This window comes from Centropristis striata, chromosome 21, assembly GCF_030273125.1.
Source record: "Centropristis striata isolate RG_2023a ecotype Rhode Island chromosome 21, C.striata_1.0, whole genome shotgun sequence".
Classification (NCBI taxonomy): domain Eukaryota; kingdom Metazoa; phylum Chordata; class Actinopteri; order Perciformes; family Serranidae; genus Centropristis; species Centropristis striata.
The window spans coordinates 23,466,200-23,488,737 of NC_081537.1; the positions used below are offsets into that span (position 1 = coordinate 23,466,200).

The 22,538-nt window shown below is 39.0% G+C and overlaps 1 protein-coding gene across 1 annotated transcript; it reads right to left on the reverse strand.

Moving 5' to 3' along the window:
• Positions 1-1,724: 1,724 nt before the first annotated feature.
• Positions 1,725-20,575, reverse strand: scn4aa (sodium channel, voltage-gated, type IV, alpha, a). Its single transcript, XM_059324610.1, has 26 exons — positions 20,309-20,575; positions 19,875-19,993; positions 19,202-19,291; positions 18,976-19,104; positions 18,606-18,697; positions 17,404-17,697; positions 17,249-17,312; positions 16,457-16,598; positions 16,162-16,359; positions 15,090-15,263; positions 14,873-15,002; positions 13,446-13,684; positions 13,181-13,354; positions 12,733-13,089; positions 9,381-9,848; positions 8,862-8,903; positions 8,558-8,690; positions 8,308-8,462; positions 8,015-8,188; positions 7,760-7,882; positions 6,402-6,683; positions 6,254-6,307; positions 5,530-5,667; positions 5,310-5,414; positions 4,825-5,095; positions 1,725-4,320 (listed from the first exon to the last, which is right to left on the reverse strand). Exons 1-26 carry the CDS (start codon positions 20,561-20,563, stop codon positions 3,023-3,025), a joined length of 5,700 nt encoding a protein of 1,899 aa, XP_059180593.1. The 5' UTR covers positions 20,564-20,575; the 3' UTR covers positions 1,725-3,022.
• Positions 20,576-22,538: the final 1,963 nt, after the last annotated feature.

The following is a 22,538-nucleotide window of genomic DNA, read 5'->3' on the forward strand; positions in this document are numbered from 1 at the left end:
TGACAGGAAATACTGTGCCTCCCTCTGAACATAATTTTAATGAGAGGTGACTCAGAAAGTTAGTCATTTTTTAAATTTCAGGCATTTTTATAAGCAACAGCAGCTGCCCAAAAAGGATTTCAAACAAATGTAGAAGTCAGAAGTGGAAGCTATCAGTTATAGTGCTTCAATTTTGATTAGTTGATAAATCAATTAGTGAATTGGCCGATAACTAATCAGCACTTATTTTAATAAAAATTACAATTTTCAAGATGAAATGACAAATTATTGTTCCATCTTCTCAAACTGCAGTTTTCCTGATCTTACATTATAGTACATAAATTATCTTTTGGTCATAGATTGTTGCACGAAACAAGATATTTTAAGAACCAAGATGTTTCACTGTCTTCTGATGTTTCACAGAAAACAATCGGAAGTGATCGTAAAAGTACTGGACATCACCCGAGGAAAATAGTCACAAGGATAAATAAAACAGCACTACTCTGCCAGGCAGCCACAACTGAAAGTACCAACACATCATTCTTAAGTAACTTCAGTCAGCAAAGGGCAAGGCAAAGCATGCAACCACAAAGATATGCAAATAAATCATCCCACTTCTTTATTTCTTGTAAGAGGCAGTGCCTATTTTCATCTGCCAACACTCACATAAAAAAAATAGCGACTGAGCCAGCAAGCTACTTTGCAATGCAGAAATTAGCAGTTCTATTTAAGAGGAAAAAATTAAATTCTGAAAATGAAAAGATGACAAATGTATGTAGCTTATAGTTGATATTAGGGGTGTAGAAGTCTCACACCTTGTTGCCTGTTAGCTGTCACTTTTCACTTTTCTAGTCCTCAGCTGGACAAACTACCTGATGACACAATTTCTTAATCACCCAAGCATTGTTTTTTGCATTTTATGTTCTGTAAAAAAAAGTTTTCAGATCAGTGCATATCGGACAACATATATGCAAATACTGATAGATGCCAATATATCTATGATCTACCAGCTGTAGATACTCACTGAGCCAAATGTGAATTAGTCTAAAGCTGTATTATTATATGATAACAGTTCCCCACAATTTCTTAACATGAATTTGGTTTTTAACACAAAACATGCGCTGTACAAATAGAGAAAAAGAACACTTGAGGTTGTTTTAAAGTTATGAATAGAAGTCCAACTAAGAGTCTAGAAATAAAACGTGACAGAACTGGGACTTAATAGTGTCACTGTACAACCACCAGAGGGCCTCAGTGTACCAGTGTATTTTCACACAGTACAGCCAGCAACATAAACTCTTAGCCTACTTTTCCCTACAAGAAGTTTTTTATTCTCGCAATATAGTTACAATTTTTACAATAACAAAATGATATAAATGTACAATACAGAAAGAAGAAAGAAAAACAATGTATATACAGGCAACACTGACTGTGGGTGTACCAGTAAAAGCTCTCCCTCCATTGTAAAGAAATGTAAACAAAAGGAGGACACTGTCTTGTAAATTTGACTGTATCAACAGAGGACACTGTGGCTAAGTGGTGCAGCAGCGTGTCACATTACAGAACAACTGCTGTGCTGCAACAGCAGGATAAGACAAAGAGACCCCTCATAGAGGAAACGATTTTTTTTTAATCCCCCAGGGTTGATGTTAAAACAGTGCTGAACACATAAACAAGAGAACAGACCACCCTCTACACTCTATTGTAAAAAACAAAGTAGAAAACTGTAAAAGTGCTTCTGTTGTTCATGTGTATATATTCAGAGTAAGACGTTTTAAATTCACTTAAGACTTACACAACAGCAAGTGAAGCAGCCTCTTCACACAAGGACAGACTTGAGATGACTAGAGCCACTGCACATAAAGATTTTTTTTGTAAATAAGTTAATTTCTACATATTGGACTTCAGAGACGTGTATTTAACTAAACCAACACTCCGCTGTGTTTCAGAATTTAAGATCAAGTCAAAAGATAAAGTTGATGCAACCTGAGGCAAAACTTGATTTAAAATGTACTTATATTACTGCTAGAATGATGTTAAATGAACAGTGTGCTGAGAAAAAAAAGTGAGTTTTGAGAGCAATCTCAGGGTGCCGAAAAAAATAGACAAAACATTTATAAGACATGCATATATCAGTGATGAAATCATCTTAGAAAACAGGAAGGTCTCTCACTCTTACACAGTCAACCGCTCTAACTTGACCTGGAAGGGATATAAATAGTGCAATATAAACTGGGCCTTCAGATGTTAACTGCATTAGCTGGCTCATGTTATTGTGAACTAATAAAGAATAACAGAGATCAGGGTTTCTCTGGTAGACATTTGACTAAGATAAACCATATTTTAAAGTTAATTTGACAAAACTAACTTCACAGAAAATTGTTTAGTGTGTAATTGAAAGAATTTGCATTGAGGAGATTCCACATAAAGGTAACATAAAGTAGGCAGGAATATAATTTTCCTCAGTTTTAAATTTTTCAAAAATGAAAAAAAGGAGTGTCTCCCACCTGCACATTAATTTAGTTTTCAAATATTGCTCTGTAGAGTTGGATAATAGTACTGTATTTATCAGAGGAAGTAAAAAGGACTGTGCATCTTGTTCCTTTTTAATGTGTACCAAATGTCTATGACATTCACAGCATAAAAACCTATAATGGATCATACTTGTTTTCCATGTGTTGTGCAAGTTGTTTTTTTGGTTAAAAACTAAGGGCTCATAGTTTGGTTTTCTGGTTATAGCCATATCAAGTTTAAGGGATAGTACAGATTTTATGAGGTACTTTTTCATAGTGGTTATATTATTGGTCAGTTGAGCAGGTACTGAGGATTTTTTTTTGCTTCAAATGACTGTTTATCATCAGCACTGATCCACATAAAATGTGTCAAATTTTCCCTTTAAGTTTAATGATGAAAAATGCAGTTTAAATATGCATTACCACTTTGTTATCTTCCTCATCTAATGTGGAAACTTCAACTACTAACATTACTTTCTTGACTGGTGAAAAACAACAGGGGGAGACGATAATAAGTCTTCTGCTGTTTGTTATACAATCGTCTCTCTCAGATTATGTAGGGTAAAGAGGTGTGGGTTAGGGGCAGAATGTAGTAAAACCTCATTAGTAATTTCTACAGGTACAACAATTATATTTGGCTCGGGGGTGTCCGGACCACTCTCGGCCTCTGACTGATGTGACAGTGTCTCAGGGTTTGGAGGCTGTTGGCTTGCTAGTGTTTCTAAATCAGCCTGCTCCATCTCCTCTGCAAGGTGCACGTTGCTCCCATAGAGCACTCCCATCCTTCGTGCAAGCATGCCCTCTTTCTCTGGAGGATCCTCACCTTCAAAATTTCTACCCACCCTCTTACATCGGTGCATAAAAGCGGCGTGGCGTATGCAGCGTTTCAGCAGGTGCAGGCGGTACGCCCTCTGAATTATTACAGAAGCCATGTGCTCTTCTTTGTGGCGCATTGTTGTGGTAATGGGTGCATAGGAGTCTGAGGTGGGGTTACTCAGGATGAATTTGGCCTCAATGCTCACTCGCATTGCTGCCATCTCCACCGTGTCTCCCAAGACCATCTGTGTGACGGCCAACAAGACGTCCAGGCAGTGGATCCTGTCCCCAATAACCAGAGGTAGATCCATTTCAATCAGCCGCATTCGATTAGGCTTGGCAACTCTCAGCGGTAGCTGCAAGGCGTCACAAAAATCTGAGAGCCGCTCGTACTCAATGAACATTGTTCCATCTAAGTCAAACTTCTCCCAAGTCTCGTTGAACATCTCAAAGTCTTCCTCACAGAGTGCATCACCACTCTCCTCCTGCGCCACGTTGAAGTTCTCCAAGATGATGGCGATGTACATGTTGACCACCACTAAGAACGAGATGATGATGTAGCTGCAGAAGAATGTCATGCTCATGAGCGGGTTGCCACAGTTACCCCTTACATCCGTGCCGGGGTTCTCGATGTCTGGATCACAGTCTGGGTACTCTTTGTTCAGCATCGGGAGTAAAAGTCCATCCCAGCCGGCTGACGTTGTAATCTCAAACAAGCAGATAATGCTGCCACCAAATGTCTCAAAATTAAATATGTCATCAATTCCAGCCCCCTTTTTGACATAGGCAAAGTTTGACATGCCAAATATGGAGAAAATGAACATAATAAGGAAGAGTAGGAGGCCAATGTTGAATAGAGCAGGAAGTGACATCATTAGGGCGAAGAGAAGTGTCCGAATGCCCTTCGCTCCTTTAATAAGACGCAGAATCCTGCCTATTCTGGCCAGTCTGATCACTCTGAACAAAGTGGGCGAAACAAAGTACTTCTCAATTATGTCAGAGAGCATTGTACCTAGAAATAAAAGGAGACAATATATGAACATATATTATCTGTTTGAATAGCAATTTGCAGATTCTAAGGCCCTGTCTACACACTTAAACTGATATTTTTACCTTTTGTTGAGAAAAAAATCTGTCTGTTCTGTTGTGTTTATGAAAAATCTCTGTCCAGACTAGACTCTTTGTCTAGACACTAGACGAAAACGACTCCAAATGCCCGTTGGATCAGACAGTGGAGATAAAAAAATAAAACATTGACCTTGAGACAACCGTAAAGAACAAAAAAAAAAACTTGTTTTAGGACTCATTCCTGGAGCACTATGGGTTTACACAAATTGAGAAGATGACGTAATTGTTTTACATGTCCACACAGATACACAGTAACCGGAGTTTTGAGAAACCTGCAGTGACCTTTAGTGAGCTAAAACTCAATTTGTGTATGTACTAGAGGCCAAAGCTTAAAGAAGAATATCAGTGTATACATGTAGACAGGGCATAAGTAATGTAATTCACCCACCAGCTATGGACAAGATGACCACAACAAAATCAAACACGTTCCATCCGTTGGTGAAGAAGTACTGTCGCAGGGCAAAGAGCTTCAACACACACTCGCCAGTGAAGACGATAATGAAAGCCACGTTTACTTTGAAGAGGAAATCCTCTTTTTCTGGGCTTTGGTTGTCCGTCTCTACCATCATGGTCACCATGTTGAGGCAGATGAGCACCATGATGAAGATGTCAAAGAACTGCTGACTGATGAAGTCAAACACCATGCCCTGGATTAGGTTCTGCAGGTCAAAGGAGGAAACACAATTCCGATAGGGTCATTTGGTCTGCTCACCCCAGCAGTGTGCGGAAAAGTTCACCACAGGGGTCACTGATGACATAGCATGCATGCCGGGCATTATGTGTAATTACTTTGGGTTACCTCTTTTATACTTTACAACATTTAAACAATAGTTTCCCCCAACACATATGGTTAAAATTCAATGTATGACATACCGTTGGACGTGGAATTGGCTTCTGTGGCTTCTTGGAGCCAAGTTTCTTCATGGCTTCATAGTACTTTTTTTGTTCTTCAGTCATAAAGATGTCTTTATCTCCAAATTGCAGACACAACATGATAGAAACATTATTATAGGTATTTAAATAAGAAGACAACAAGAATGCTAAACACGCTATTGTGTTGTTGCAGACTACAAACAAAAAGTGTGATACTTATCTTTTTCTTTTGTTGGTTAAAATTGTCAATAATGACACCAATAAAGAGGTTGAGTGTGAAGAAAGACCCGAAGATGATGAAGATGACAAAGTATATGTACATATAGAGGTTGATCTCATAAGAAGGTTGCTCCTCTACCTAAAAAGGAATAAAGCATTTAATTTACTACAATATTATTTAAGAAAGATGGCTTTAAGACAGAGTGGGGAAGACACAGAATAAAAAGGTTACTGGAATATGATACTAGTCAGGAAGGCCAGTTGTTGATCCAGAGATTGGACTCATTTCACCGTCACCATCTGTCACATATATATTACATATATTCAATTATCTTAAAGTGCAGGGGGGTTCTAGTAACGGAAGGGAGAATATTTGAACTTCATCCAAATATTTTTTTCCCATCCAAATAAAAACATACACACAAACTGTCACACTATCCTAGCCAAAATAGTAGACTTATTAAAAAGTTATTTGGGATTTCTTTTTAAGTAATTCCTCCATTCTTCTAGTTGTATCAACAATTTTAGAAAAGACAATTTGTGTTATCTTGACGACTTATGTGTTTTCGGTTTGGTTTGTTTGTGAGCGGCCAGAGTAATCAGAAATAATAGTTCCCAACTGGGAAAATTCATGTGACCATTCCTTCAAGTTGGAACAACAACTTGGAAAGTAAAAAAAAAAAAATCAAATATAATGTCTCAAGAAATAACTAAGTAATAACTACCTCTCTTGAGTCAACAGCAGCGTACATGATGTCCATCCAGCCTTTAAAAGTTGACTGAAAATACAGAGCATTGTTTGAAGATCTGTCAGCAACAACTTTTGCAACAGTTTTATTTCTGAGTTTATAGTAGTGTCACAGTACTCCTCACCACTTGAAGCAGAGAGAGGTAGCCTTGTCCCACATTGTCATAGTTGACCTTGACGTTGACCCAGCGGGCCTCCTGTGTGGCCTCTTTGACCGCCATGCAGTCACTCCTGTTGTTAACCTCCGACATTGGGAAAAGCTCCTCCGAGGTCGTGTTGATGCAACGGTAGAACTTTCCCGCAAACAGGTTAACTCCCATGATGCTGAAGATGAGCCAGAATATCAGACATACCAGCAGCACATTGAAGATGGACGGAATCGCTCCAACAAGAGCGTTCACCACCACCTGCCCAAAAAAAGGCTTTATTATATTCAAGGGATTAAAAAGAAATGTATAGAAACATTCCCTCATTTATTTTGTTTGTGAGAGTGAGCAACAAGCTTGTTAAAGTTCTACTCGTACTCTTACCTCAGTCAGCTCTGGTACGGCATCACAGTGTAAGCAAGCATTCAACACACATGTAGAGGAAAGCCAGTCCCATTAGTATATTAATGCATTAAACATCATATCTTTCGCAACTTCTAAAGCAATGTTAGTAGCGGTGGTGTAAGAAGTGTTCAGAATTTTTACTCAAGTAAAAGTACCGTTACATCAATACAAAAATACTAATTTAAATAAACTTATTTTAAGTCACTATGGCTAGCTGATGACAATCTTTGCATTTGCTTTACAAACAGGGTGTCTGTGGTGACATTCTTGGGTAAAAAACACAAATGGATATAGCTGAGATGCTGTTTCCTTGCTCTTCAACTCGTTTGTTTGTGAAGAAGCATACATTTTTTTCCAGTCTCTGCTAGCGTTATGAGTAAACATTTACTATTGCCGAACAAACAAAGAAGAAAATGTGTAATCTAAAAAAACAAGTGATAGTGACATCCGCTTATCGCTTTAGGTGCAACCAGATACAATGAATGAAGATATTAAGGGACTGTGACTAAAAGTCCTAAAATATTATCAGCAAGATGTACTCAACATATCAAGATGTAATATACAGATACAATATATCTATTGTATTGTATTGTTATTAATTCTGTGTATTTTATTGCTGTTTCTTTTGTATCCTTTTGTACGGTGTCCTTGAGTGCCAAGAAAGGCGCCTCCAAATAACATTTATTATTGTTATTATTAAGAGTAAAAGTACTCGTTCTGCAGTTAAAGCGCTCTTGGCTGACTAATAATTGTGTATTTGTGTACAAAATAACACTATTTCCCTCTAAAATGTAGTGGTGTAGCTGTATAAATAAGTACATTTGAATTGCACTTAAGAACAACACTTAAAGAGAGTAAATTACTTGGTTACTTTTCCACCACTGGTTAGCCATGCTCATTGCTCAAACTAGGTCGCACAGACAGAAGCATACCCTCATCCCTTCAAATCTTGACAGCGCTCGAAGAGGCCTTAGCGCCCTGAGAGTCCTGAGAGATTTGATTGGTCCAAGTTCAGAGTATCCCATCCAGTTGGCACCTAAACTAATGAGGGAAATCTGTGGAAGAACCAAATCATTTCCTATTCAAGTGTTACCACAGACTTTATCTCACACAAAACACGTTTGTACCCATTTTGTCATAAAAGTACCACATATAGTTCAGTTTTAAAATAAGATGCCAAAACTTACATCTACGATGAAAAAGTCTAACCAACACCAAGCATTGGTGAAGTAGGTCTTGAAGCCGTATGCGGTCCATTTCAGGAGCATCTCGATAATGAAGATGTAGGTGAAAACTTTGTCAGCATACTCCAGAATAATTTTGATGGTTCGGCGTCTTTCTATGTGGATGTCTTCAAATGCCTGCCAAGGGAAGATATAAGATACCTAGAATCATGTCCTGAGAGTAATACAGTATCTTAACACTATCATAAAACAGTCAACATTTCTAAATTTGCCGCACTGATGACAGCATGACTCACCAGAGCTCCGCTGCTGAGGAGGATCATAAAGATTATGAAGGTTTCAAACCAGTCATGCTCCACAATAGTGAAGCAAGCCCTGCGGAGGTTCCACCATTTCTTGCCTTTACCTTCGGTGATGTCTACTGTCAGACACGGCCAGCGCTTCACACAATCTGAGCGGGGAGGAAAATCAAAGGTTCAGTGTCTGTGAGAGGAAACATTTACAGTCTGTGGCTAAATGATCCTGTTTTATGTTGGTTCTTCATACTGTCAGTGAAGCAGTTCTCTGGGTCTATGGGATCCAGCTCTTCTTCTTCTACTTCTTCAGGTTCAGGCTGAGGTGGTTGATAGTCCACTGTGCTACACACTGAAGAATCCCCATCATCCAAAGCACCCATCAGCTAGTCAAGAATTACAATCAAAGCTCAGTTACAAAGCTGTCATGCAAAATATACATTATTCATTTTATCCCCCTCTGTCCCATTTATTTTAAACAGAACACAATATAAAGTAAAGACCATAATTATTGAGTGGGTAGGAAGGGTAACTTGTGTTCATTTGGGTCTACTCACTTTGACATTTCCCAGCATATTATGTTCATCTTCGACGTTTTCCTGTAAAGCAAAAGTGATAACATGTTTTTTTAAATATATAAGGATGCTGTTAGTGCGAGATGTTTTGCCAGTGCACATGAGGCGGATCAATACAGTCATCGTAAAAATGATTAGACCACCCTTGTTTTCTTCAGTTTCTTGTTCATTTTAATGCCTGGTAAAACTAAAGGTACATTTGTTTGGACAAATATAATGATAACAACAAAAAAAGCTCATGAGAGTTTAATTTAAGAGCTGATATCTAGACATTTTCCATGGTTTTCTTGATAATAACCAAAATCATTATCAAGAAAACCATGAAAAATGTCCAGATATCAGCTCTTAAATTAAACTCTTATGAGCTATTTTGTTGTGATCTTTATATGTACCTTTAGTTGTACCAGCCATTAAAATGAACAAGAAACTGAAGAAAACAATGGTATAATAATATTCCATGTATTCCATGACTGTATATTTTACAGTATCTACTGTACTTACCGGGTAATGTTGGTTATTTTTCTCATCTGAAATCTCTGAGTCATTATCGGCATTATCAGCCTCATCCTCATCATCCTCACCCAGGTTTTCAAAGTCTGACTCTCCCTGAGCGATTGGCACATTGAGACTGAACTCTCCATCCACAATAAATCCAGAGGGCCGGCCTTCTACCAAACAATTAGGTATCCCATCTGCCATTTTGAAATTCTGACCAGTGTCCAAGTGGTTCATTTCAATTTCCTCCGATTTAAGGTCTTCATCATCCGTCGGGCCCTCCTCAGGCTCTTTGGGTTTTCTGCCAAGAATCTGCAGGGCAGTTCGAACAACGAAGGCTTTAAACCAGTCGATTCCTCGTGTGATCCGGCCGATGGCGATCTGGAGGTTGTTCATCTCACCGTCGTCGTCCCCCGCAGAGAGGTTGTCTCCACTGAACGAGCTGAGAAGCAAGGCCAGGAAGAGGTTCAACACCTGAGGAAAGAAATGTGAAGGTAATGATCAGTAAATCTGATATTTTAAACATAGTGAATCAAAGAAATCAAGGGAACGAGACAGAAATGATTAGAACCTTTTTCTGATCAGAATAAAGAATAAGGGAAATCCCTCCTGGGTTTGCAAGTTAAATAATTATTTTAATAATCTCTGAGTCAACGTATGCCGACATTGATGCTGAACTAAACACAAAATCCCAGACTAGCTCAATTACACATCACATATCAAATTGTTCCTGTGATGGCACATCAATGAATATTTTGTCATCTGCCTCCTGTTGCAGACGCCGCTATCTTTAGTGTCTAAACCTGTTAGTCAATTCTCGGTTCCCATTTCCCAGGTTTAGCGGGAGCTCATGGTTACACGGCGGGCTGATCTCCCTCATTCCAGTGCGGGAGCTGTGAATCAGTAAAGATGGCTGAAGGGAAAAGATGAGCTGCACCAAACACAAGCCCGACAGTGGAGGAGTGGAAACAGACATAGTGGTTCAGGTGATGTCCAACTTGTTTTTGAACTCATTTGCAGCCATAGTAACATGATGACATGAGAAGTTCAGTCTTGACATTTTTGGAAATATGCCTCTTCACTTTCTTGCCCAGAGTTAGATGAGAAGTGCCAATAAAACCCTCATGTGTAGCAGTTGAATCAGAAGCTACAGCCAGCAGTGGAAATAGTTTAAAATCTCCAATTAACATGTAATATCATGTTTGAAGGGGGACATATGCTTATTTTCAGGTTCATACTTGTATTTTGAGCTCGTTTAAAGGCATGGTTTTTGTGTGCATTTCTCCCTAGATAAATGGTTTGGTCACAGTATTTATATAGAGCCGAGACCTGATTTATATGTTGTGGTTCTGTTCTGCAAAACATGAGCTACAGTGATGAAGCCAATGAAACAGTTTGGATAGGGCCAAGCTTCCAGTCTTTAAGCTAAGCTAAGTGAAGTGTCTCCTTGTCGCACCTTCAGATTTAACAAACATTTAACAACAAGATATGACTTTGATGCCAGCCTTCTCATCAAATTCTTAGTTACCAGTGTAATAATTATTATCTGAGTCCTTGAAATACCACAAAATAACATAAAAAATGTAGCTTTTTCTTTCTTTTCGGATACCTAAAGTCAATTAAGAATGTAGATAAGAGCATGGGAATTAAGGAGCACCGAAAAGAGAAAATTTAATGATCCAAAATGATCAGCACAAGTCCCTTAACATGCAAGTTAAACCCTCTCTATAAGCTGTGGCGCTGATGGCCCAATATGCTTATCTCTCCATCAATTACAGTTCAATCTGCTATCAAATGACTTTTCCTTAACACCCAGTCCTCCTGCCACCTGAGCTCTGCTCGCTCAGCTGTCTGTGTTTGTTCCCTTTAGTGGCAGCATGCTTACTTGAGCCGGATCTTAGCACATACTCAAGGTCAAAACCACTGTTTGGTGGCTCAAGTCATTTGATTTAAATAGAACCCCCCACTCCCCTCCACTACTTTGAAGAGTGTAAGCATACTATTTGCCTTTATGTCAGTGCAGATAGTTTGCATCACGAAAGTCATGATAGTTTTGGCACAGTGCGGCCATTGCCATACTTTTGTCAGCTTGACGATGAGCCATTTCCTTTCCATTTCTATGAATAACCTAACAGGAAATGGTTTTGGCTCTAGTCATTAAATACGATGCTGAAGTGATGTCTGAGAGCGATCATCTGTATTATCTGTCCTACGTCCTTGTTCTGTAAGGGCAAGAGAAAATGTCAGGGACAGTATTTCCATGCTCCAGACCTCCAGGATTCTTCCCTCAGTATCTCAAACTCTTCCTGCAATTCACCCAGACACTATATAAGAAGGTCAGTCAATAGTTTGAAATACACGGTGATATATTCTATATGAAAATCTGTTAACATTTGTGTTTAAGGTGCTTAAGCTACATATAAAACTCCAAAAACATGTAAATATATGTTTTAATCCCCCTTGTGTGTCATACTACAATACTTGAGATACTACAATGCCCCCTGGTGGATATAGTTTTCTCTCCCCAGCTGTGTCTGTCTGTCCTTGGCATGGCTCACAGCTGAGAGGTTAACAATAGACTGCTGAGACATGCAGGCCACAAAATCTCCCGGCATTACAATAAGATAACTGTTAGATTTAGAACGATTTTTCAAAATAGTTTGTCAGATTTACAGCTTCACAGCAGCGACAGTTGCATTTGTAGTTAAGCGACAGATTCAATGCAAACTGATATCAGCACCAACTATAAAGATACCGGCAACATAGCCACAAGATAAAATGTCAATTAACTATGATCGCAAAATGAGAAACAATTCTTGTATCAGAGTGAAATTGAGCTGTTCAACATCAAAGTCTTCTCTCTTTCCTTACATCACATATATTAGCTTCAGGTTGTATTCAGACTGATAGTAGCAGTCCTTGAAAAAAAAGGCATCAATCGGTTAGGGGTACCAGCAAAACAACAAAAAAAACCTCTGTACAGTTGTCATGAATGGGGAAATTAGCCTAACTCTTTTTTGACCGTGGGTATTGTCTTGTTTTTGGAGCTAGTGGTCATTAAAGGAACTGCAGTTTTTTTGCCCTTTCATGTTGGCTTAATTTTTCAGCCCAAGAGGTTGCTGCTTGCACAAGATCTAATATTATTAAAAGTATTTTAAATCCCCCAAAATCAGTTTTCTATTAATAGGTACGTTTTTAAATTGTGAAACATTAAAAAATTCCTGAGGTTAACTTCCCTTGAAAAATTAAGGGAACTTTACAACTCTTTGAGACTCTAACAGGAATCCAAATAAAGATTACTCAAACAACACGCCCCAGCTGCACAGTCCAATGCTTTGTGAATAATTGTTGCACTCACCACAAGATTTCCAATGACCATGACCATCATGAAGACTACCAGACACATCCCAGGTCCGGCCACCTCCATGCAGTCCCACATGGTCTCGATCCACTCCCCACACAGGATGCGGAACACGATGAGGAATGAATGGAAGAAGTCGTTCATGTGCCAGCGTGGCAGCTCACAGTCTACGGCAATCTTGCACACGCATTCCTTGTAGCTCTTACCGAAGAGCTGCATGCCCACCACGGCGAAGATGAAGACGATGATGGCCAGCACCAAAGTCAGGTTTCCTAAAGCGCCCACTGAGTTACCAATAATCTTGATCAGCATGTTGAGCGTGGGCCAGGACTTGGCTAGTTTGAAAACACGAAGCTATCTCCAACACGGGACAGACACAAGAAAAGACAGTGAATCATAGTGTAGTTTTTATCTGTAAATGGATAAAGATATGATTGTTTCTCACCAGACGGAAGGACCTGAGGACAGACAGTCCTTGGACATTTGCCAACCCCAACTCCACCAGACTGAGAGTGACAATGATGCTGTCGAAAATGTTCCAGCCAACTTGAAAGTAGTAGTAGGGATCCATGGCAATCAGCTTGAAGAACATCTCTGCTGTGAAGATCCCAGTGAAAACCTAAAGGGACATGCATTTCTTTTAAAATCAAGTCTTGGGTGTAAGAACCATTCAGCGATGAAATTCAAAAGGTAATGTTGCAGATATTCACCAGATTCCCCACTGAGAGCATGTTGTCAAACTCCGGCGTCATGGGGTAGTGCTCCATGGCCATGAACAGGGTGTTGAGAACGATGCAGATGGTGATGGCCAAGTCAACAAAGGGGTCCATCACCACAAAAAGCACCCACTTTTTAAAGAGCACCCATTGTGGGAAGCAGTCCCACTTGAGGAAAATGTCGGCAAATTTGTACCAGCGGGGTGGACATGGTCTTTGAGCCTCCTCCAACTCTAGACAAAGAAAAACAATTAGGTAGTCTACTGCCGTTTCATTAACACTGTAAAGCTGGGGTTGGAAGTTTTCTGAAAAAGAAAAACCTGCAAGATTTGGAAATTACTTGGGCATACTGAGCACTTCAAACAACATTCATTTTAGAAACGCATTTGGGTTTTTTTCTGTCTCACTGCCGAGAACATCAAGTCTCTCATCAAGTAATGGAATTAAAACATTATTAAGCCTAGTATTATTCAGGAAACTTCACTAAATGCTCTGCCATCGTCTTGTCCATCAACTCTCCTCTCCCTCGTCGCATGCCAAGTGAAATCTGACTCCTGCTACTCTCATTATCTTAATTGTCTTATACTTGTAATGTCTCTCTTCCAACTAAGTACTGATCGCAAGCTTAGCTTTTTTATTAGATGAATGTTGGCACTGAAATGTGAAAAATCAAATGGCCTTTATTTCTATTAAAAAGAAAAAAGGATGGGGGTGGTAGCCAAGTAAATTAATCAGTGTGTGCCCGAACACGGTGTAACACCGGTAAAACCAACTAATGGCAAGCCTAGTACATGCATTTGCATTGTATAACAGCCAAAAGGAGCGCATACTCTGAAATGACCTGTGATTGGCTGAAGTCTCCCGTCACAGACTAGATTTTTTATAGCTTTAAGTCAGAGTGCAGTAGTCTGGTTTTCTCTTAGACTACTTGAATAACAATATGCTGAAAGGTCAGTATGGAATATATATTACCCTACCCCAGCTTTAAATATCTTTAAGTGATACAGCTAACACAGAGCAATGATGAGTGACATTAAAATTCATGTCTGTGCCAAGTTATAGTCGAGCTGAAATAGCCAAAGCTTAACACCAGGAGGGCGCGACACTGAATGTTGACAGGGATTTCTCCTGCATACAATGTGATCATGGCAAGCTCAAGACAATGCTACTGTATTGGCTTTGGATAAAATTAGTGTATAATGTTAACAACTGCTTGATAATCTAAGCAATTAGAGCTCACATTAGAGCATTTCCTCTAAGAACCGGCAACTAAGCCTTGTGTATTTCTTCATTCACTGGAGGAACTTGACACTTGTAGATGCTTACTTGGTGCCGCGCTGCTGTGTCGTCTGCTTATTTTAGTTTAATCAATTGTGTATGACAATTCCCACTCCCAGTTTCTACATCCATTGGCACTGTACCTTCCATAGCAGCTGCAGTGAGCACAGACAGAGCACTGGCTCTCCTCTCCATCAGGCCAGGTTCGTCCACATGCAGCATGCTGGACACAGAACCTATTGACTTCTCTCTGAGTTCGGAGTCTTCAACAGTCTGTAAAATATGTTGATACATCTGTCAGTTGCAACTGAAAACCAAACGTTTATCAGATTACCTGTGACCGGGGTGCAACGGGTTTACCTTGATCATAGTTGGCGCTCTGACTAACAGACGGGGGATGATTCTCCCGTTACAATCCTTGACAATTTCGTCATGTCCAAGGCTTCGTTCGTCATCTGTCAACTCAGATTTGGTGTGATGACTGAGTGACCTCTTACTGGTTAGTGTGATCCGGCTCCCAAGAGCTTGAGCCTCCTAGATTAAAAAAAAAAGATAAGAGAAAAGGCTTCAAGTTAAAGAAGCAGTCGGCAATGAAAATATCAGATCTCAGGCTCCCTCCAGTAGTGCTCAATAAATATGTATGAAAAGAAACATAAGAATCCAAGACATAGAATGGCACAGCAGTTTAAAATATAGGGGTAACATTTTAAATAAAATAATAGACATCTGTGGTAGACAAGTGTACAGTTAGTGCAAAATTATTAAACTGTTTTGTAAAGAGTAATGTAGTACATGTATTTGCATAAAGAGAAGTAACATACAGATATAAACAGGTGGTAAAACAAGTAAAAGTATACAAAAGATAAAATACAGTCCAACAGTCGCTTCAATTTAGCTATGAACAATATTATTTAATTGATTTAATGATGTTTTTACATCATTAAATCATTATTCTTTCCTTCAATAGCAGCTATTTTAACAAGGAAGTTATATCTTGAGCCCCTAAAGAAGAATTAAATAATTAAAACTTCTATTAAGTGTTGCATTACAAGATAGAATCCTGCGGAAACTTGGGACCAAGCCAGTGTTCAGATGGCCCATTATTCCGAAACTACAATAGTCCAAAAATCTATACCAATAACCAGTTCTTATTGAACTGTTGCTCAGAGGTATCTTTGTCCCTTTCTCCTGTTTCAGTCCTCAGCCTGATTGAACCGTTATACAGCGTGTTGTTCTCCAACGAAAAACAACTCTCCATACAAAATAAGATTTAATGGTAAAGAGGACATTCTACATTCTAAAAGCATGAAAGACCATTGAAATGGCAGTCCTCTCTGCTATCTGACTGGACCCAAGCAAGCTTTTTGTGGCAGGAGAGTAAACACTTTTGAAGAGCTGTGTGTGTCACAGTGAATATACGGTAAGCCGTTACCTGTTCCTGAGCTTTGAGTTGCTCGAGTAGCCGCTGGAACTCCTCCTCTTTCTCTATGGCTTCCCGCTGAGTTGCCTGATTCTGTTCATCATAAGCCATGGCTACCACAGCCAGGATGAGGTTGATGAGGTAGAAAGAGCCCAGAAAGATGATCACGACGAAGAACAGCATGTATGTCTTACCAGCCGCCCGCAGGATCTGTGTTTGGAGCAAAGAAGAAGCTACGAGAACTAAGGACAAAGTTCCAAGTTTAGATGTCATGAATCTGTTTGCGGTAAATGAAAGAAGTGCCAACCAGCTGGAAAAGGTTCTCCCAGTAGTCCTGGGTCATGAGTCTGAAGAGGGCCAGGAAGGCCCAGCCAAAAGAGTCAAAACTGGTGTAGCCAAAGTTGGGGTTCCTCCCAGCCTTCATGCACGTGTATCCTTCTGGGCACTTTCTATCAACAAAGAAGACGAGTCAGTGTGCTGCAGCTGCTCTCCCAGTAGGGCTGGGTATCATGTATGAAAAATTACAATACCAGTAGCTAGGGTTTGGCGATACAACCAGGATCTTACATCCTGATACGGATATTTTCATATCTATCTATATATAAAGATGTAGCATGATAAGGTGATACTGATACCAACAGACTACTTCCTTTGATGTTCTTCCCTACTTCATTCAGTTGAATGAAATGCCACCACCACTCCGCCTCATCTAATGTCATTTTACATGAATATGCTGAACTGACAACGCCATCAAACAAACTGGGTTCGCCTTAACCACAACAGAGGCTGTATAGGTTGTAGCTGCTGTGTTAGCGGACCAGTAACATAATGCATTGAATTGAAGAACGCTTGCAGTGACCAGTCGTGAGTAAAATCATGCAAATACTATTTTTATTTTCTACATCTACAAAATGGATTGAATGCTGGTAACCTTTGACTGGACAAGTTTTCAATTCCACTTGTTCCACTGGGTAATTTCAGTTTATACCTTATCTTAAAAGTTAAAGTTACCAATGCCAAAATCTATCTCCCAGCTCTTGCAAATCACAATTAGACCAATTAAATTATCATTGTAGTGTCCATGTTGATAAAAACATACCCAGCATCAGAGCTGTTTCCACAAAGTAGAGCGTCTGGGCTGCCTTCCAAAAAATAGTGATTATCTAGAAGCAAACAATTAGAAAGACAGTGAAATATTTTCCACTCATGATAATATCAGCTCAAAGTAAGAGATGTAATATGTGTGAAACTTACCTGAGTTTTCAATATACTCAATGAAATTGAAGGTACTGTTGGAATACGCCGTCCCGTTGGTGTCCAACGTGTTGTTGAAGGACAGGGTGTCGTTAAATGTGTCGGTGGTGTTAAAGAACTCAAATGCAGTTTCATTTGTGTCGATCGGCCATCGCACACATTTGTGACGCAGATTTCCCATGAAAAGTTGAAGGCCAATAAGGGCGAAGACAGCGAGGGCGAAGACGGTCAGAATCATGACGTCCACCATCTTCTTCACTGACTGGATCAAAGCGGCCACGATGGTTTTCAAACCTGAAAAAATACAAGTGACATGTTGGTGGCGTATCTCTGGAAATCAAACAGCTCTGCAACAACAAATCATAATTGAATCAAAACAGTTCATATACAATAAATGGTTCATAGACTTTTGAGGACAGCTACCCAACAAAACCTATACCAATATCAAAGATTAAGTTTTATGTTGATCAAAGTCATACTGTCTCCTTTGTTAAATTCTATGGTGGAATGTAACAAAATACATTAAATCAAGTACAGTACTTAAGTACAATTTTGAGGTACTTTTACTTTACTTGAGTATTTCCACATTTGAAACTTTATACTTCTACTTCACTACATTTTAGAGGCAAATATTGTACTTTTTTCTCCACTACATTTAGCTGACAGCTTAAATTACCTTTCAGGTCGAGATTTAACATGAAAAACATGATACATTTAAAGTGATTACACATGTTGAAAAAAAAATGAAAAAGAAAAAATGAAAAATGAAACCACATAAAAGTATGTTAAATAGTTCAAATGAGCCCTACGTTGACAGCAGTAAAACGCTGCTTACATCAATGCATCAATAATAACAATCCAATAATATATTTGGAATATATAAAACAATCTGAGTGGGTTCATTCTGTATAACAAGTACTTTTACTTCTGATACTTTAAGAACATTTATAATGCTGATACTTTTGTACTTTTACTTCAGTAAGTTTTGAATGCAGGACTTTTACTTGTAGTGGAGTAATTTCAGTGTGGTATTAGTTCTTTTAATTAAGTCAGGGATGTGAATACTTCTTCCAACACTGGTTAAATTACACACACACACACACACACACACACACACACACACACACACTTATTCATATAGTGAATAACACACAGTAAAAACAGAAGGTAAAATACTCAAATAAGATTTTTGTTAAAATTACCAGGAATCACAGTAATTGTTTTAAGGGCTCGGAGTACACGAAATGTCCTGAGGGCTGACACGTTGCCAAGGTCAACAAACTCAGTGATGTATCTGTGGAAAGATATGAAACAATGAATCCAAGCCAGATAAGACTCAATGTATTATCTAATGATTATTTGCAGTTTTGCTCTAAAAAGTATAAATTCAATGTCAAGATGTGAGAATGTGATGATTTTTCGGGTTATGGCTGCAACTCACAATTATTTATATTTTGTCATGCATTAATCTGTTGATTGTGAACTCTATTAATCAATTAATCTGTCAATAAAAGAATAGTGACATCTTTAAATACTCGAACAACAGTCTGATGATGACAAAGTGACACTTACGCCATGCTGATCACCATGAAATCCAGCCAATTCCACGGATCTCGAAGGAATGTAAAAGATCCAACACAGAAACCTCTCGACAACACTTTGACGGTTGCCTCAAAGGTGTAGATACCAGTAAAAACATACCTAAGAAGAAACACACGTTAGTATGAATACATAGTAAATGTAACAAAGGAATAATAATAATAATAATAATAATAAACTACAATGACGAAGTACTCACTCAACAGTTTTACTCCATGCTGGTGGGTTGCTCATCGTCATGAATACACAATTCGATAGAATCGTAATCATGATGAACATGCTAAATAATTTAATTCAGGATTAAGGAAACAAACATGGACATTGAAGAAAAAACATCAGTGTTGAATCCTGTACTTACCCGCTCAAGAAAGAATCCCCCAAGTGCATTTTTACTTTCCCCAATACAAATTGTTTTATTTATAAGTGGTAATCAAAATACAATAATGACTAAAGTGAACCAAACTATACCTATTGTTTCCTGAACAATTGAAATGCCCATAAGAGGCTCAGCCCATAAACTTTGTCTTTACTTGCTGCTATTCATCCAACATTCAACTACACTATAACTGTTGAAAAACCCATTCATTGATTTAATCGACAGATCTGTAAAACTGAATTTCTCCTCAAAGAATCACGCAAAAGCTCCACTTTAAATCTTGTGATTACTTGTGACGTGTCAAAACGTTTCTTGGAAATAAGTCATAAAGAATTACTAATCAACTAAAGACATCTAAGTCGACTGAGACCAAAACAACCAATTAGTCGACTAATTAAGAAAGAGGGGACTTTTTCTTTAGCTCCAGAGAAAAACAATGTGTTTGATTATTTTTTTACTAATTCAAAAGTATAGGCAACAATATGAAAAAGGATATGAATGTATGAGAATTTTGATGGCTCCTCTTCTAACCAAACTAAAGGGGCTCAGAATGTAGCAAGCCGGTTCAGCGTTGAACCTGAAGATTGTGTTTCCTTTGCTGATCACAATGAATGTCTGGAGAAAAAACACACAGAGATTGTAAATGTATAAATGCAAAATAGCCTAGAAATACTCCATGCATATCAATAAATACTCTGCGATGACAATCTTGAAATGATACCTTAACATTTAAGCGTAACTTATGCATGCCACGAATGAAATGGTGTACAGTGCGTAAGGGATACTGTATGCAGCTGAAATTTATGTTAAGTAATACATCCTGTCGTATTTCAAGGTTATGTAGGGACGAGTTGAGCTCATTAAACACTAAGTGTGTGTTTCCGCCGTGCTTTTCATTGCCGTGTGAGGGCCAGATGTGCTCAGACTGACGTGCTGTGCTTTGTAGAAGGGGTCCAGGTCCTCCAGAGGTGTGTTGAGCAGCTCTGAAGGAGGGTCTCCGAAGATCATGGGCAGACTCTTGCCTGCCTCCAGATCAGCGTTGGGGCCCTCTGGCTCTTCCCCCTCGTGGGCCTCTACTTTTGCGGCCTTTTCTCTTTCCTCCTTGAGCCTCTCGATCTCCGCCAGCGATTCATGGGTGAAGCGGCGGAACGCATCGGTGCCTCGGGGAGGGAGCAGGGGCGCCATCTTCGCATCGCGAAGGGATACCGCCACACAGGGGTTTCCCTAGAAGAAGCTGCAGGGAGAACGATGAGAAAACAGGACAGTTTGAGACAATTTTAACTTCAACCATTAATATTTGGATTAGATTTGTACAGGAGTTCATTTACGCCAATGTAATGAAAAAAATGATCCTGTAAGACACTGTAATGACAGACTTTCTTGAAATAATGACTTATGGCAAAATAATTCCATTATATCTCAAAATGAGAAACTTGCTCAGTTATTTTTTAAATAAGTAGAACCGCAATTCCAAAAAGTTGTGACTTTGCTATGAATAATACCATTAAATGCATTAAATTAAGAATTAGTTTATGTATTTACAGTCTTACAATTAAAATATCTTGTCTTTGTACTGGATTCAATTGTCTTTATTATGCTTCTCAGTGTCCAAAATTGGAAACTGTGGTTGTAAGTTTCTAATTATTTTGAGATACTAATTCATCATTTTGAAGTAAGTAATTTTCTTGAGAAAGTTCTTATAATTTTGAGATATTAAGTTATAATAAATAATTATTCATTATAATAGAAATACAATAGAGAGAACCTCTAGGCCACCAGAGCAATCTGTATTTAATATTCTTACTCATTATCTTAAATTACTGTGATTTTCTTATATATATTTTATGGAGTCATATTTATATTTGTGCATCTTGTGTTGGTTATTTAAATATCACAGTCCCTGCAGGATTTGGTGGAACTGTGAGGGCTCACATGTAGAGACACTTTAGTTTTAAGGACTCAAAAGACAAAAAGATTTGCTAAAAGTTTGTCTCCATACATGTCTTTGATCCATGTCCAGACCCCTCCTGCCCCCTCTCCCTTTTCTCTGCCCTGCACCCCTCACTTCACCACGAGCACTTAAAAGTGTCAAGATGGTAACAAAATGACTGGGCGCTCTCGGGATGAGGGCTTGGACTTTCCCACCGTTCTAAAGAGACCATGACATTACTTGTGTACATCAGATTACTTATTAGCTTAGCAGACGCTCCGTGTCCCGGTCCAAGTGGCATTCACTTACATCCTTTGATGTGTTCAGCAACCAGTCTGGTTTCGTCTGGAGCAGCTAAGGTTAGGCTGCTGCTAGCACCGACATAATGAAGCAGTAAATTACCCTTTAATTTAGCCACTTTGCTTTTAAGTGGATGGACCGTCCACCCCTCATATCAGTCGTTTGGAGTTTCACTTAGAGCCTTGCCTCATTATCTAATTATTCTATTACATTATGTGTTATTGCCTGATAGAAGTAATACAACCACTTATTACTAACCAATAACTGCGTAAGTGTAACAAGTTGAGAGGGAAAAAATCTTTTTCAGAAAGCAACATTATTATACATTTAGTAAATGTATAATGCAAATTAGCTTAAACATGCATTTGCAAACATAACTAAAAGTGTGCCTGAAGCTAACAAGAACTGGATTTATGGAAAGTTGTTTGATGCACAATTGTGCAGCAAAACCCTAAAAAAAACAGAATATAAAATAACTACAAAGTCTACAAAAATTTTTTTTAGATTTGATGCAAATAAGACACAGAGACAGCACAAAGAATACAGACGAGACGTTAATTACCTAAAGAGACAAACAAGCTGGCAACAGGCTGTAAAAACAGGAGAGACACAGACAGCTATCAACATGGCAACAAGAGACAGACACAGCGATCGCCACTGATCACACACATTAATGTAGCCTCCTCAAACTGCCTCGAAGCACCAAGTGATGCGTCCACACACATGTGAGGAGACGCACACACGCTCGCACAGATACGGTGGCTGCCCAGCTGCTCCGGGCAATCAAGACGGAGCATCGTGTTACAGAGGCCCGATGACTCTGCTCATTCCTTCCTGGCCGAGGCTTCGCTCTGCGCCTCACATCCCTCCGATAAACAGGCCAGCATGCCAACTTATCTTACCGAGCTGACTCCTCTCTCCAGTACCTCC